This window comes from Microcaecilia unicolor, chromosome 5, assembly GCF_901765095.1.
Source record: "Microcaecilia unicolor chromosome 5, aMicUni1.1, whole genome shotgun sequence".
NCBI lineage: Eukaryota > Metazoa > Chordata > Amphibia > Gymnophiona > Siphonopidae > Microcaecilia > Microcaecilia unicolor.
Window position 1 is genome coordinate 112,583,700 of NC_044035.1, and position 16,531 is coordinate 112,600,230.

The 16,531-nt window shown below is 45.2% G+C and overlaps 1 protein-coding gene across 1 annotated transcript in view; it reads right to left on the reverse strand.

The window, feature by feature from the left end:
- Positions 1-279: 279 nt before the first annotated feature.
- The window catches only part of CHUK (component of inhibitor of nuclear factor kappa B kinase complex), a 169,713-nt gene continuing 153,461 nt past the window's right edge, over positions 280-16,531 (reverse strand). The window contains 1 exon segment of the mRNA XM_030203200.1: positions 280-2,643. Coding sequence (XP_030059060.1) covers positions 2,617-2,643 — 27 coding nt within the window. The 3' untranslated portion in view covers positions 280-2,616.

Below are 16,531 nucleotides of genomic sequence, written 5' to 3' on the forward strand. Positions count from 1 at the left end.
TTCAAAAAGTGCAACTACTGTTTTGGCATTTGGCTTGATTTTCTATATGCTTATATTTTCATAAGCCAAAAAAAAAAATGGAATAATATATTTTTAAAAAGGCAGGTCTTAAAATCAATTTAATTATGAACCTACTTTATTTTATTTTTGTTACATTTGTACCCCGCGCTTTCCCACTCATGGCAGGCTCAATGCGGCTTACATGGGGCAACAGAGGGTTAAGTGACTTGCCCAGAGTCACAAGGAGCTGCCTGTGCCTGAAGTGGGAATCGAACTCAGTTCCTCAGTTCCCCAGGACCAAAGTCCACCACCCTAACCACTAGGCCACTCCTCCTCTGGCTCAACTGGAGAGCTGTGTGGCGGCATGTGGGAAATTAGTTTGATTTATAACAGACTGTCCTCTGACTCAGTTGGCTCGGCTTGGGAATATGCTGGAGAAACAACACTCAGTCGTTGGAAAATGGTGGCACATAGTGGGCAGATTTTGTGCATGCATATAAAGGGTGCTATAGCCTGCGACTCAGAGTTGATAGAGTTGCTGCCATGGTTATGTTAGAAGAAAGAGGGGAAAGAATTCATAAAAGGATAAAACTCTAGGCAGCTACAAATAAAGGCTCATGGAACTGTAGCAACTGTAGAAGCTCAGAGTGAGAAGCCCAGAGAAGCAGCAGGAAAATGCCAGGCCAAAGGAAAAAACAATCACCACCTAAACTAAGTTAATTTAATAAAAAGGAAAAGGAAATCCAGAGAGGTAAGGATGGGAAAGTGATGGTATCTCAGTTCTGGTCAAATCCTTTAACAAGTTAGTGTAAGCATAAGCTACCCCAAATATGACAAAGTTGTGTCATCTGACGTCTTGACTATGATATTTAATACCTTTCCCTCTACAACCAAAGGATAAATATGCAAAGTAAGTGCATGTCAGTTTAATTGTGTAAAATAAACTGCAGGAAAATATGTCACCAGTACAGATTCTCACAAGTTATTTAGGGCACTTATTGAACATGCCATTACTTTAGATACTGCTAGCCACGGACAGCTATGTAGTGCTCTATGAGTAATTTCTATCTCTAACCCAGGAAAGACCCACGGTTTGGCGACATATCATTTTATGTAAGTGATTATATCTTGTAAAAATATATTTGTGAAATATTTTGATGATCCTTTTGAAAAAATATAAAATTTTTCATTCAACATCAAGTTAGTCTTATTACTAAGAAACTGTTCCATAAAACTTTTGAGACATCCACATTAGGAATGTGCTCTTATTCAATATTGTAACTGAATGTAAAAATGCCTTTACACAGGTAACAAAAGTAAGGTGGGTTGGTTTGTGCCCCCCCCCCCCCCAAAAAAAAAATAAATTCTGAGTGCCATACTAATTCCTTTAGGCCAATTACAATATTAACTACAAGCAATTCCCTACCTACTAAATTTAAGTTCAACACTGCATGGTATATATGTTCTTCTGACAGTGTATGACACATTTTACAGATGAAATTTTATATATTTTTATGGGCTAAACAAATTTTTCTCAAGTTAAGGGCACTTCATATCTGAACACCAAACGTATTTCAACAATTCACAATATTTTGGTAAGTTCCAGTCATGGGTTTTTACTCTAACTATAAAGTGAGCTGAAGAAGTTTTTCAAAGCAATGTTCCTGCATGAATCACAATTGGGGATACTGTCAAAGATACACCTAACTTAAGAACAGAACTTAAGGATTAAGCCACTTGCACACAGACATTGCTTATCAAGCTTATGCTTTGAGCCAAACTTGTGGTACCGAAATTGCACAAGCTAAATGATTTATGGCACCTTTGTGAATTTTTTTCTACTCTTTTTGGCCTAGCAATAGAAATTAAGGTATTTATGCAAATCTTAGATGACACATACAAAATTTCATTACAAACAAAAACCTCATATTTTTGCAACTTTTTAAAGTTTTATCTGAGCCTGAAATTTAGCCCACAGTGCAGTGGCACACCCTCTAAGTTTCCTACTTCTTCAGAGACGATACCTGGAACCAAGATCAAGTCTCTGTAAGTCAACAATGAAATCCTCATCAAGCATTTTAATCTGTGAGGGCTTTTTTTTTCCCCCACTAATCCAGTTTACCTTAGCATACCATCTTACTGAACTTACTGCAAGTTACTGAAACATCAAGAATTGCTAAAAATGAAAAGTAAAAACTGGGAGCGCAGATGACGTGTCCCTTTCAATAAAGCTTGGCTTGTTTTGTAACAATGACATATTGGAGTAAGTCAAACTTGTCAAGTTAAAGTGATCACATTAGTAATGCCAAGTGATTTTGTAACATACGAATATTTTTGAGTTGCAATATATATGTACTGTTCCCAAGCTTTGGCTCGGTTTTTATTTATGAATGAGAACAAGAGAAAAGAATATAAAAGGTATGTACCATAAAATAGTACAACCACCACTGACAAAATTCAGCTAGATTTCTCATTAGACGACGTAAACATTAATCCATATAGTGTCTGTAATATTGCCATCTGACTCCATGCCATCTCTGTAGTAAAGGGAACTCTGGGTATGGTTAGTGGATTTTTGTTGCATCAACTTTTTACTTTTCAGTTCACTGGATAACATTATTTCAACCAGTTCCAATCGAGACTCTGGAAAAACAATAGATAAAAAAAAATCAACAATTTTATTTTCTGAAATATTTTTAGTCTATTTTACCAAAAAAATCCAGATTTGCAACTGCACATCAGAATCTCAGCATTACAAAACAGGGTCAGACATTATACCATCAACAATTTGAAAAAAGAAAAAAAAAGGTCTAAGGGATGCACAATAAGTCTGAGTTAAAACAAAATCATACATAACATCATGTAAGTTAGACAAAATAAAGGCAAAGAAACAAAAGTATATCAACAGTGCACAGATGACATAAACTGAGTCCATGACAACAAAACCTGAGATACAAAGAGTTTGTAAAATAAATATTTTTAAATATAACATTTTATAGGGGGAAGGGGGGAGTGGCCAAGCTTGCAGCTGAAGGAAAGAATTTCTTCTCCATAAGCCTGATTTTTCAGGTTGAGCGGCAACTGTTTAAAATGTGCATATTCAATGGCACTATCCATCTAAGCCATACTGCCTTATGCAGTGACTGTGCCAGTGGACTTCATTTTAAGGACTTGCCATTTGGCAGGTCCATAGCTGAATATCACAGCTAAATGAATAACTGTCAACTCTGCCTTCTCTCCTCTCTAAAGTCGGTCCCTTATTACACAAATAACCAAGCGGGTATTTACAGAACAGCATAATGTTGACAATTACTCACATGTGTGTGCAAATATTGCATAAATACAATTATACTAAACATGTACACGTGTAACGGGCATGTAAATGTAAGTACTTGTGTTAAGGAACTTCCCTCCAAAGCTACTGAAGCACTACTGTAGCACTATGCACAGCCATCCATGAGGCTATATGGACCTACATGGTCCTACGTCTATGGCACTATTCAGAACCTGATTATGATGTGCAATTTTTTTTTTTTGTTACATTTGTACCCTGCGCTTTCCCACTCATGGCAGGCTCAATGCGGCAGGCAATGGAGGGTTAAGTGACTTGCCCAGAGTCACAAGGAGCTGCCTGTGCCGGGAATCGAACTCAGTTCCTCAGTTCCCCAGGAACTGAGTCCACCACCCTAACCACTAGGCCACTCCTCCACTCCTCATTCAGACACTCTCTCTCTAAAAGACTAAGACATTATGGAGAAATCCAGTCTCACAGAAGAACAACCCTTGTTTACTGGACTTGGCACCAGATAAGGTTACGGTGTTCCAGGACAAGCAAGCTGTTACCAGCACTGATGCAAGTTATCTGAAACAGACATCAATGCCAGACACTTGGAGCTACTCGTTTATGTTCATCAAGGAGAACAAACGTTAGTGAGAGAGATAAAGCTCCTGATTTCTCCATAAAAGGCAGCTCTTGCCAAGGTTAGGGGGCTTGTGTCAAGATCTGTGTTGGAACAGACCAACATCTGAAGGACTCCATCAGGTTGTACATGTGCCATGTCTCCTTTCATAGTGCTCTGGGGTTAGAGTGACTCTTTACTTAAGAGTATAGCATGGGATTTAAATACCTTTACTCCAAGCTCTCTATAATAGGATTGTCTTTGTCATTATTCCTGTTTTATTCTGTCAATTGCTGCAACTGTAAATAAGATCCTATAATATTTGGGTGTGGAGTTAGTTTCTTTTATTATATTGGCACAGTGAGCTTGGATCTAAGGAAAAGGAATGAAACATTTACTTTTAACACTTCCCTAACCCATGCTAATCTGGTTGGGACCCATTTTGCAATAATTTACACTAAGTGTCAGGTACACCCATAACACCCCAATAAGAGTGTATTTGCGCTCACAATATAATCTGCAAAATTCTGTAGAAAAAGATCCAATATACAGTTCTGCTAACACTAAGGAGAACGGGAAATTCAACTGTTGGCATAGATGGACAGACTGAATGGGCTGTATGGTCTTTCTGCCATGTTTCTATATCTTTTTGTTTGTTTGTTTGTTTAGGCTAGCAGTTAAGGGACTATTCTATAGTTTACCACAGCATCAGTATAGAGCAGAACTGATCGTCACAGGAAAACCCAGTTTAGAGTTTTAACCCTTTTCTCTATAGTTTTAAAACTTGAATTTTCTGCCACAGACTACAACATTAACAGATAGCCTCTAGAAGGCACAGAAGGGCCTCATTCAGTCTTCTTGTAGGGCTGTACTACTGTCCGCCAGGACAAAATGAACAGATGAAGAAATGTTTACAGAAATTAGGAAAGCTGGCAAACTGGGCAACAGTATGATGACTTCAATTACTGTAACCCAATATTAACTGAATAAATGTTACATCAGGGAGCACCAGGGAGATAAAATTCCTAAATACTAAAAATGATTGCTTCTTGGAGCAACTGGTCTAGGAACCGACAAGAGGGGGAGCCATTTTAGTTCTGGTCCTTGGTGGTGTGCAGGGCATAGTACGAGAGGTAAAGGTATTGGGTCCACTGGGTAACAGTGATCATAACATGATCAAGTTTGAGCTACTATCTGGAATGAAGCCATAAATAGCAAAGAAAGAGTAGGGAAGATAGGCTTTTCCAATCAGTAAGGGAGACCTATGAATGGTAATCGAGATGGTTTACTAGCAATGTTCCACATAAAAAGTTTCATTTTACAGGTTATATTCTCTTTTAACTACACAAATGCATTGTATTCATTTGTAGTTTTATCATGTTGTATACATGTCTAGGTATGTTTTTATATTGTATTGTTTATTATACAATTTTTGCTTTTGATTACTTTTATGTGTGTTTAGTATTTTTATTTTTTCATTTATATTTAATTTTGTAGACTCCTGAGGAAGCTGCCTTGGCGCCGAAACACAGCTGTGTAGAATCATTTTTGATGTTACCCAACAATTTTACCATTCATACATCTTCCTTACTGGTTGGAAAGAGCCTATTTTCCCTACTCCTCCTCTGCTCTACATTGGACTGTTTTTCCGTGGGGATTAAGTGCACCTCCAACTTTGTGTGGTCTCTCTCCAATGAACACAAGTGGGGAAAAAGTGGGAAAAACACATTCACCGTGGCTGCCACTGCAAATATATATCAAATAGCCACATATTAAACAGCATGGCAGCATAGAGTCCCCTGAGGAAGCCATCTGGTGAAACGGGTCCCCTTAGGGACGTTTCGCTACTCCCACAGATCATCGCTTATAAGATAAGTTGTTCTTCACTTTTTTCATGCTTTGGAAGAATTGAAAAATGTTTTTTTGCATCACTGCATAATTATAACTAAAAATTGCATTATTGGGTTTTTGACCTATGATTGAAGCCAGCACTGCACTATAAAAGCTGTATGATATTTCAGCGTCAATGAAGCACAGGCATCTGAGGTCTTTTCCCAATTTTTTCAGCAACTGATATATTTGCAGTGGCAGCCACGATGAATATGTTTTTCCCACTTGTGTTTTTGGGTTGTAATTATTGTTTGCCAGTGGGTTTCCAGTGGATTTTTTGTCTCTCTCCAATGAAGCCATAAAGGAAATCTACTGAAGCAGCATTTAATTTTCGAAAGGGCGAACATGACAAAATGAGGAAAACAGTTAAAAAGAAGCTAAACGGATCGGCTGCAAAGATTAGGACTTTAAGTCAGGAATGAACATTAAAAAAATACCATCTTGGAAGCCCAGACCAGATATATTCCATATATTTACAAAGGTGGAAAGAAGAGCAAATGACAGCCAGCATGGTTAAAAGGTGAAGTGAAATAGGTTATTAGAGCCAAAAGAATGTCCTTCAAAGAACGTAAAAAAGGACCCAAATGAAAAACATAAGAAGTAACATAAGCACTGGCAAGTTAGATGCAAAGCATTGATAAAGAAGGCTAAAGAAGAATGTGAAAAGAAACTTGCCAGAGGGAAAAATTCACAGTAACAACTTTTTCAGGTATATCAGAAGCAGAAAGTCTGCAAGGGAATCCATGGGACTGTTAGATCATGAAGGAACAAAAGGGGCGCTCAGGGAGGACAAGGGAATAGCGAAGAAACGGAATGAATTCTTTGCTTCAGTCTCTACGTAAGATGTAAGAGATCTACCTGTACCAGAAATGGCTTTCAAGGGTGATGATGCAGAGGAGCTGAAAAATTTCGGTGAACCTGAACACATACTGAGCCAAATTGACAAATTAAAGAGTAGTAAATCACCTGTCACCTGGACTGGATGGCATGCATCCAAGGGTACTAAAAGAACTTAAAAATGAAACTGCTGATCTGTTGTTAGTAAACTGTAACCTGCCATTAAAGTCGTCCATAGTACCGGAAAGACTGGAGGGTGGCCAATGTGACACCTATTTTTATAAAGGGTTCCAGGGGTGATCCAGGAAATTACAGACTGCTAAGCCTGAATAAAATTAAGGAACACATAAACAAACATGTTTTAATGGGGCAGAGTCAGAATGGTTTCAGCCAAGGGAAGTCTTGCCTCACCAATTTGCTTAATTCTTTTAAGGCACGAACAAACATATGGCTACAGGTAAGCCGGTTGATGTAGTGTATCTAGATTTTCAGAAATCTTCTGACAAAGTTCCTCATGAAAGACTCCTGAGAAAATTAGAGAGTCATGTGATAGGAGGCAATGTTCTGTTGTGGATTAGGAATTGGTTATTGGACAGAAACAGAGGGTAGGATTAAATGGCCATTTCTCTCAATGAAGGAGGGTGAAGAGTAGAGTGCAATAGGGATTTGTGCTGGGATCGGTGCTATTTATTTATAAATGATCTGGAAATCAGAATGACGAGTGAGGTGATTAAATTTCCAGATGATACAAAATTATTGAAGGTTGTTAATTTGCAGATGATACAAAATTATTAAAGGTTGTTGTTACAAGACACGTGGAAGACTAGGCATCCAAATGGCAGATGAAATTTAATGTGGATAAATGCAAAGTGATGCATATTGGGAAGAATAATCCAAGGTATCGTAATAAACAATATGCTGAAATCTTCTGTCAAGTGTGTGTATCGCTCCAAAGTGCAACCTCATCTTGAGTATTGCATTTGGTTCTGATCGCCGTTAACTAAAAAAAAAACATATAGCAGAATTAGAAAAGGTTCATAGCGCGACAAATGATAAAGGGGCTGGAACTCCTCTCATATAAGGAAAGGCTAGAGGTTACTGCTTATCAGCTTGGAAAAGAGACGGCAGAGGGAAGATATGATTGAGGTCTACAAAAGAACGAGAAGTGAATCGATTTTTAAAAAGTACAAAGACTAGGGGGACACTCAATGAAATTACATGGAAATACTTTTAAAACAAATAGGTGGAAATATTTTTTCACTCAATGAATAGTTAAGCTATGGAACTCTTTGCTGGAGGATGAAGTAACGGTGGTTAGTGTATCTGGGTTTAAAAAAAAGGTTTGGACAAGTTCCTGGATAAAAGGTACATAGTCTGTTGTTGAGACAGACATGGGAAAGCCACTGCTTGCCCTGGGATTGGTAGCATTGAACGTTGCTACAATTTGGGTTTCTGCCAGGTACTTGTGATCTGGATTGGCCACTGTTGGAAACAAGATACTGGGCTACATGGACTATTGGTCTGACCCAGTATGGCTATTCTTATGTTCTGACTACCAGATTTCACTGTTCTTTCCCCTTTATTTTGATTCTATTACAAATCCTACATTTGGTATAGTGAATGATACATACCTGTAGCAGGTGTTCTCCGAGGACAGCAGGCTGATTGTTCTCACGACTGGGTGACGTCCGCGGCAGCCCCCACCAACCGGAAGAAGCTTCGCGGGCGGCCCGCACGCAGGGCACGCCCACCGCGCATGCGCGGCCGTCTTCCCGCCCGTGCGCGACCGTTCCCGCCAGTTGAATGACAAGCAAAAATGAAGAAAACGCAACTCCAAAGGGCAGGAGGGAGGGTAGGTGAGAACAATCAGCCTGCTGTCCTCGGAGAACACCTGCTACAGGTATGTATCATTCACTTTCTCCGAGGACAAGCAGGCTGCTTGTTCTCACGACTGGGGTATCCCTAGCTCTCAGGCTCACTCAAAACAAGAACCCAGGTCAATTGAACCTCGCAACGGCGAGGGTATAACAGAAATTGACCTACGAAGAACAACTAACTGAGAGTGCAGCCTGACCAGGATAAATTCGGGTCCTGGAGGGTGGAGTTGGATTTACACCCCAAACAGATTCTGCAGCACCGACTGCCCGAACTGTCGCGTCGGGTATCCTGCTGGAGGCAGTAATGTGATGTGAATGTGTGGACAGATGACCACGTCGCAGCTTTGCAGATCTCTTCAATAGTGGCTGACTTCAAGTGGGCCACTGACGCTGCCATGGCTCTAACACTATGAGCCGTGACATGACCCTCAAGAGCCAGCCCAGCCTGGGCGTAAGTGAAGGAAATGCAATCTGCTAGCCAATTGGAGATGGTGCGTTTCCCGACAGCGACCCCTAGCCTGTTAGGGTCGAAAGAAACAAACAATTGGGCGGACTGTCTATGGGGCTGTGTCCGCTCCAAGTAGAAGGCCAATGCTCTCTTGCAGTCCAATGTGTGCAACTGACGTTCAGCAGGGTGGGTATGCGGCCTGGGGAAGAATGTTGGCAAGACAATTGACTGGTTAAGATGGAACTCCGACACCACCTTCGGCAGGAACTTTGGGTGGGTGCGGAGCACTACTCTGTTGTGATGAAATTTGGTATATGGAGCATGAACTACCAGGGCTTGAAGCTCACTGACCCTACGAGCTGAAGTAACTGCCACCAAGAAAATGACCTTCCAGGTCAAGTACTTCAGATGGCAGGTATTCAGTGGCTCAAAAGGAGGTTTCATCAGCTGGGTGAGGACGACGTTGAGATCCCATGACACTGTAGGAGGCTTGATAGGGGGCTTTGACAAAAGCAAGCCTCTCATGAATCGAACGACTAAAGGCTCTCCAGAGATGGCTTTACCTTCCACACGATAATGGTAAGCACTAATCGCACTAAGGTGATTCCTTACTGAGTTGGTCTTGAGGCCAGACTCTGATAAGTGCAGAAGGTATTCAAGCAGGTTCTGTGCAGGGCAAGAACGAGGTTCTAGGGCCTTGCTCTCACACCAAACGACAAACCTCCTCCACTTGAAAAAGTAACTCTTTTTAGTGGAATCCTTCCTAGAGGCAAGCAAGACACGGGAGACACCCTCAGACAGACCCAACGCAGTGAAGTCTACGCCCTCAACATCCAGGCCGTGAGAGCCAGGGACTGAAGGTTGGGGTGCAGCAATGCTCCGTCGTTCTGCGAAATGAGAGTCGGAAAACACTCCAATCTCCACGTTTCTTCTGAGGACAACTCCAGAAGAAGAGGGAACCAGATCTGACGGGGCCAAAAGGGCGCTATCAGAATCATGGTGCCGTGGTCTTGCTTGAGCTTCAGTAAGGTCTTCCCACCAAAGGTATGGGAGGATAAGCATACAGGAGGCCGGTCCCCCAATGGAGGAGAAAGGCGTCCGACGCCAGTCTGCCGTGTGCCTGTAGTCTGGAACAGAACCGAGGCAGCTTGTGGTTGGTCTGAGAGGCGAAAAGGTCCACCGAGGGGGTGCCCCACTCTCGGAAGATCTTGCGTACCACTCTGGAATGGAGCGACCACTCGTGCGGTTGCATGACTCTGCTCAGCCTGTCGGCCAGACTGTTGTTTACACCTGCCAGGTATGTGGCTTGGAGGAGCATGCCGAACTGGCAAGCCCAACGCCACATGCCCACGGCTTCCTGACACAAGGGGCGAGATCCGGTGCCCCCCTGCTTGTTGGTGTAATACATTGCAACCTGATTGTCTGTCCGAATTTGGATAATTTGGCAGGACAGCCGATCCCTGAAAGCCTTCAGTGCGTTCCAGATCGCTCGGAGCTCCAGGAGGTTGATCTGCAGATCCTTTTCCTGGAGGGACCACAGACCCTGGGTGTGAAGCCCATCGACATGAGCTCCCCACCCCAGGCGAGATGCATCCGTCGTCAGCACTTTTGTGGGCTGCGGAATTTGGAATGGACGTCCCAGGGTCAAATTGGTCCGAATGGTCCACCAGAGCAGTGAAGTGCGGCAACTGGTGGAGAGGCGGATGGCATCTTCTAGATTCCCGGTGGCTTGGAACCACTGGGAAGCTAGGGTCCATTGAGCAGATCTCATGTGAAGACGAGCCATGGGAGTCACATGAACTGTGGAGGCCATATGACCCAGAAGTCTCAACATCTGCCGAGCTGTGACCTGCTGAGACGCTCTGGTCCGCGAAGCCAGGGCCAGGAGGTTGTTGGCCCTCGCCTCGGGAAGGAAGGCCTGAGCCGTCTGGGTATTCAGCAGAGCTCCAATGAATTCCAGAGACTGAGTTGGCTGGAGATGGGACTTTGGGTAATTTATCACAAACCCCAGCAGCTCCAGAAGTTGAATAGTGCACTGCATCGACCGGAGGGCTCCTGCCTCCGAGGTGCTCTTGACCAGCCAATCGTCGAGATATGGGAACACGTGCACTCCCAGCTTGCGTAGGTAGGCCGCTACCACCACGAGGCACTTTGTAAACACTCGTGGGCAGAGGCGAGCCCAAAGGGCAGCACACAATACTGAAAGTGCCGTGCGCCCAGGCGGAATCTGAGATACTGTCTGTGAGCTGGCAGTATCGGGATGTGAGTGTATGCGTCCTTTAAATCCAGGGAACATAGCCAATCGTTTTTCTGAATCATTGGCAGAAAGGTGCCCAAGGAAAGCATCCTGAACTTTTCTTTGACCAGGAATTTGTTCAGGCCTCTCAGGTCTAGGATGGGACGCATCCCCCCGGTTTTCTTTTCCACAAGGAAGTACCTGGAATAGAATCCCTGCCCTTCCTGCCCGGGTGGTACGGGCTCGACCGCATTGGCGCTGAGAAGGGCGGAGAGTTCCTCTGCAAGTACCTGCTTGTGATGGGAGCTGAATGATTGAGCTCCCGGAGGACAATTTGGTGGCAGGGAGGCCAAATTGAGGGCGTATCCGCACCGCACTATTTGGAGAACCCACTGGTCGGAGGTTATGAGAGGCCACCTTTGGTGAAAAAATTTTAACCTCCCTCCGACCGGCAGATCGCCCGGTACGGACACTTTGAGGGCGGCTATGTTCCCGTGGATCCAGTCAAAAGCCCGTCCCTGGCTTTTGCTGAGGAGGCGCAGGGGGCTGCTTAGGCGCACGCTGTTGACGAGAACGAGCGCGCTGGGGCTGTCCCTGTGCCTGACGAGGCCTTCGGGCCGGCTGGGTGAACCTACGCTTTGCAAAAGAATAGGGTGCAGCCTGCCGGGCCCGGGAAAAACGTCCACCTGCTGAGGTGGATGCTGAAGGCGCCCGGTGGGAGAGCTTGTCGAGGGCGGTTTCCCGCTGATGCAGTTGGTCCACCAGCTGCTCGACCTTCTCACCAAAAATGTTATCCCCCCCGGCAAGGGACGTCGGCCAGTCTCTGCTGGGTGCGGTTGTCCAGGTCAGAGGCACGCAGCCATGAGAGCCTGCGCATCACTATACCTTGGGCCGCAGCACGAGATGCCACGTCATAGGTGTCATAGATACCCCTGGACAGGAACTTTCTACACGCCTTCAGCTGCCTGACCACCTCCTGATAAGGCCTGGACTGCTCCGGCGGGAGCTTATCGACCAGGTCCGCCAGTTGCTTCACATTGTTCCGCATGTGGATGCTCGTATAGAGCTGGTATGACTGGATGCGGGTCACGAGCATGGAGGATTGGTAGGCCTTCCTCCCAAACGAGTCCAGAGTGCGAGACTCCCGCCCCGGGGGCGCCGAGGCGGTATCCCTCGAACTCCTTGCCCTCTTGAGAGCAGAATCCACGACCGCCGAGTCATGGGGCAATTGGGGCCACATTAACTCTGGGTCCGAGTGGATTCTGTACTGGGACTCTGCTTTCTTGGGAATGGTGGGATTAGATAATGGTCTCATCCAGTTCCGAAGCAGTGTCTCTTTGAGGACATTGTGCAGCGGCACCGAGGAGGACTCTCTAGGTGGTGATGGATAGTCGAGGACCTCGAGCATCTCAGCCCTCGGCTCATCCACGGAGACCACGGGGAAGGGAATGCAAATTGACATGTCCCTTACAAAGGAGGCAAATGAGAGACTCTCAGGGGGCAAGAGCTTTCTCTCTGGTGAAGGCGTGGGGTCCGAGGGAAGACCCGCAGACTCCTCTGAGAGAATATCTGGGGTCCTCCTCTTCCCCCCACGAGGCCTCTTCCTCGGTATCAGACTGAGCTCATGTAGCTGAGTCCGGAACCGGGCCCGGCTCGACGTCGAGGGCACCAAGGCCTCGGTGTCGTCGAGCGGTGGACTCCCGCGCCGGTGGGGACGAAGCTCCCTCCATCGACGTCGATGGGGACTCCACCTGCGTGGCGGTCGAGACCGGCGCCGGCGTTGACAGCCTCGGCACCGGGCTAGAGCTCGCCGGCGCCACAGTCATCGGCGCCGAGGGCGCAAGCACCCCCGGCGCCGGCACAGCCTGGCGCATCAGCCTTTCCAGGATCCCCGGAAGGATGGCTCGGAGGCACTCGTCCAGGCCCGCTGTCGGGAAAGACATGGGGGCCGGTAGAGGCGTCGGTGCCGGAAGCTGCTGAGGTCCAGGAGACTGCACCGAAGTGCTGGGACCCTGCCGTGGCGGTACCTCCACCACCGAAGGGGACCTGTCCTCTCGACGCGGACGCTTCGGCGTCGACTTCTCCCCGGTACCGAGTGTCGAGGGCGACCGGTGACGGTGCTTCTTAGTCTTCTTGCGGTGCCCGTCACCGGTGCCAGGCGGTATGGAGGAGGAGGAGGTCGATCCTCCTCGGTCCCGAGGAACCGGATCAGACAGGGTTCGGTCCCGAGGGCCGCGGGCTGAGGGAGTGACCGGGGCCGACTGCCCACGCGGCCTCTCACCCCTACCCTCACCGGAGGACCGGCGGGCCGACGGGACCTGTTCTCCTGGGTCGATGCCATCGGTGCCGATGTCTCGGGCGTCGATACCGGTACCGAAGGACCGGGCGTCGATGCCGTCGAGGTCGACGTCGAGGGGCCGGCGCAAGTTCCAAAAAGACGGTCCCGCAGAACTTGCTCGCAACCTGAGTCCGTTTCCGGAGACCGAGACACAGAGAACACGACTTGATATTGTGCTCCGGCCCGAGGCACTGGAGGCACCAAGCGTGGGTGTCGGTCTGCGAGATCGGCCGGCCGCACCGACCACACTTTTTAAATCCACTCGGGACCTTCGAGGACATCGACGGAAAAATCGCGTCGGCGAAGTTAAAGTCGTCGATGGTGGCGGAAATCACACCTCGAAAAAATAAATCGATCGCGCGGCCACAAGGCCGCAACGCGATGCCCTCGCTGGAAAACGAGGGAAAAGGAGCGCGTGCTCTCTCTTTTTTTTTTTTTGGAAAAAGAAAACTGGAGCGCGCGGCAACCCAAACTAAACGAAAAAATCAACAAAATCGCGTAAACGCGACGGTCTTTCCGGGGCTGCGAAGAGAGAGCGGCGACGGCACGACTCTCTCCAGGCGCGGAAAAGAAAAGACTGGCGGGAACGGTCGCGCACGGGCGGGAAGACGGCCGCGCATGCGCGGTGGGTGTGCCCTGCGTGCGGACCGCCCGCGAAGCTTCTTCCGGTTGGTGGGGGCTGCCGCGGACGTCACCCAGTCGTGAGAACAAGCAGCCTGCTTGTCCTCGGAGAAACTGCTTGTATAGTTATGAGCGTTTTGCTTTCAGTTGCTCTGGCTATTTGAATTTAGCTCACACCTTCAGTAGTAGCTCAAGGTAAGTTACATTCAAGTACACTAGGTATTTCCCAATCCTCAGAGGGTTTACAATCTGAAGGGGCAATTCTATGATTTGGCACCTCAATGCTGTGTGTTGTGTCAATTCTATAATGGCATCTTGGCACCAAAATTCCATTACAAAATAGTAGCTTAAGTTGGCTTGATGTGCCTACATTTAGACATGCTCACTTATAGCTGTTGTTAGGCTGACAAGCCTAAGTGTACCATACATTGAGCAAAACTTATAGTATGCCCCACCTGTTTATATAGTTGAACCCCTTGCAGTTACAGATTATCACACTTATGTGCTCCCTTATAGAATAGTGCTTAATGCAATTGCATGCACAACTGCCAATCAAAGCACTTACACACACACACACACAAGGTACACGTAACTGAATGCAGCCACTTAAACTTGCTCTTCTAAGTTTGTAACTGAGGCAATGGAGGCTTAAGCGACTTACAAGGATCACAAGGAGCAACGTAAGAATTTGAACTGGGCTTTCCTGATTGTCAGTTTGGTGCTCTAACCACTAGGATACTCTTCCGCTCATCTATGCACTATTTCCATGATTTTGTGTATCTTTGCATTTATTTCTTTTGTCAACCTTTCAAAGACATCTCAGAGCATATATACTAAATGTTTGTTTCCCATTTTGTTTCTGGGAAAAAAACTGCTTAGGATGTATGACTATGCATAATCTGGCTGCACTCAAATGTATTGTGCATTTGTTATCTTTGAGCAAGTGCTTCCCCTGATCTCATTTTTCACCAACCAAATGACACCCATAATCCGAGTATTTCCTTTTGGACAGGATTTAGTGAATTAAGATCTGATGCTGAACTAATGCAATCTCAAATAACTGAGGTATGAATGAATTCTTGATACAAAACACATTCATGCCTCAATTTTATCAGACTGACTCAATGCACGTCCCACCTGACAGGATATACCTGGATTTTGGGGAGGGCTAGTTAACAAAAGAGTAATTCATACTCTAGGCTTTAATGTTAGGAACTTGTTCTGTTTTAGTACTTTCATAGCTAGGCTTTTTTTTTTTTTTAAAGAACAAATTTGGGAGATTACTACATTTTATCAATCAAGACCACCTGAAAATATCTTTAAAAGAACAATGCCAGACCATAAGGAAATCTCAGTTCTTCAACTGTCTTTTCCAATAAGTAAAAGTTTTATTGTAACTTATATACTTTTTTTTTTAAATAAATGGATCAATTTCAAAGTACAGGTACACAATCCTTTATCCGAAATTCTGAAAATCGAAAAGCTCCAAAAACTGAAAGTTTCAGCGCCAGATGTCCCTGATGTGACATGCTGAACCCTTTTCTTTGCATTCTTCAAGTGAGATGTACCTATGCTGCTTGTTAAGAACTGTAAAAACGTAAAGAATGCTGAAGATTCCCCTCGGGGTGGCAGCAAGAAACAGAAAAGGAAGTGCCCATAACTATCGATAGCACAGAAAGTAGAGCTATTGCAGAAATTTGATCATGGTATATCTGTGCAGAGTCTAACCACAGATTATGGTGTAGGAACTACAACCATATATAACTTAAAGATTAAAAGATAAGCTGTTGAAGTTTTACAGTGACAGTGATGACCAGAAATTAATGAAAAACAGGAAAACAAGCAAAAAAATGAAGATCTGAACCATGTGAATTGAGTGAAGAAGTGAATGTATGCCATTGACAGGTTTGATGGTCATGAAGCAAGCTAGAATATACCACGAAGAACTGAAAATTGAAGGTAAATGAATATTCCCAAGGTTGGCTGCAGAAATTTAAGAAGCATCAAGTTGTTAAATATCTCAAAATCTGTGGAGAAAAAGTTTTGCTGATTATTAGCCAGCTGAAAGTTACACTGATGAATTTGCCAAGATAATATCTGATGGAAATCTCAATCCTGAACAAATTACAGTGCTGATGAAACAGCTCTCTACTGGCACTGTGTCCCTAGAAAAACATTAACAGCTGATGAGCAAGCACCATCATGTTTCAAGGACACAAAGGACAGTGTGACTGTTCTTGTGTGTACCAATGCTGCAGGCACACACAAATTTGGCAGTGACTGGAAAAAGCCAGCATCTGAGATGTTTCAAGGATTTACGCCATCTACCTGCCTAACTACAAGAGAGCATGGGTAACCAGAGAAATGTTTACTGACTGGTTCAAA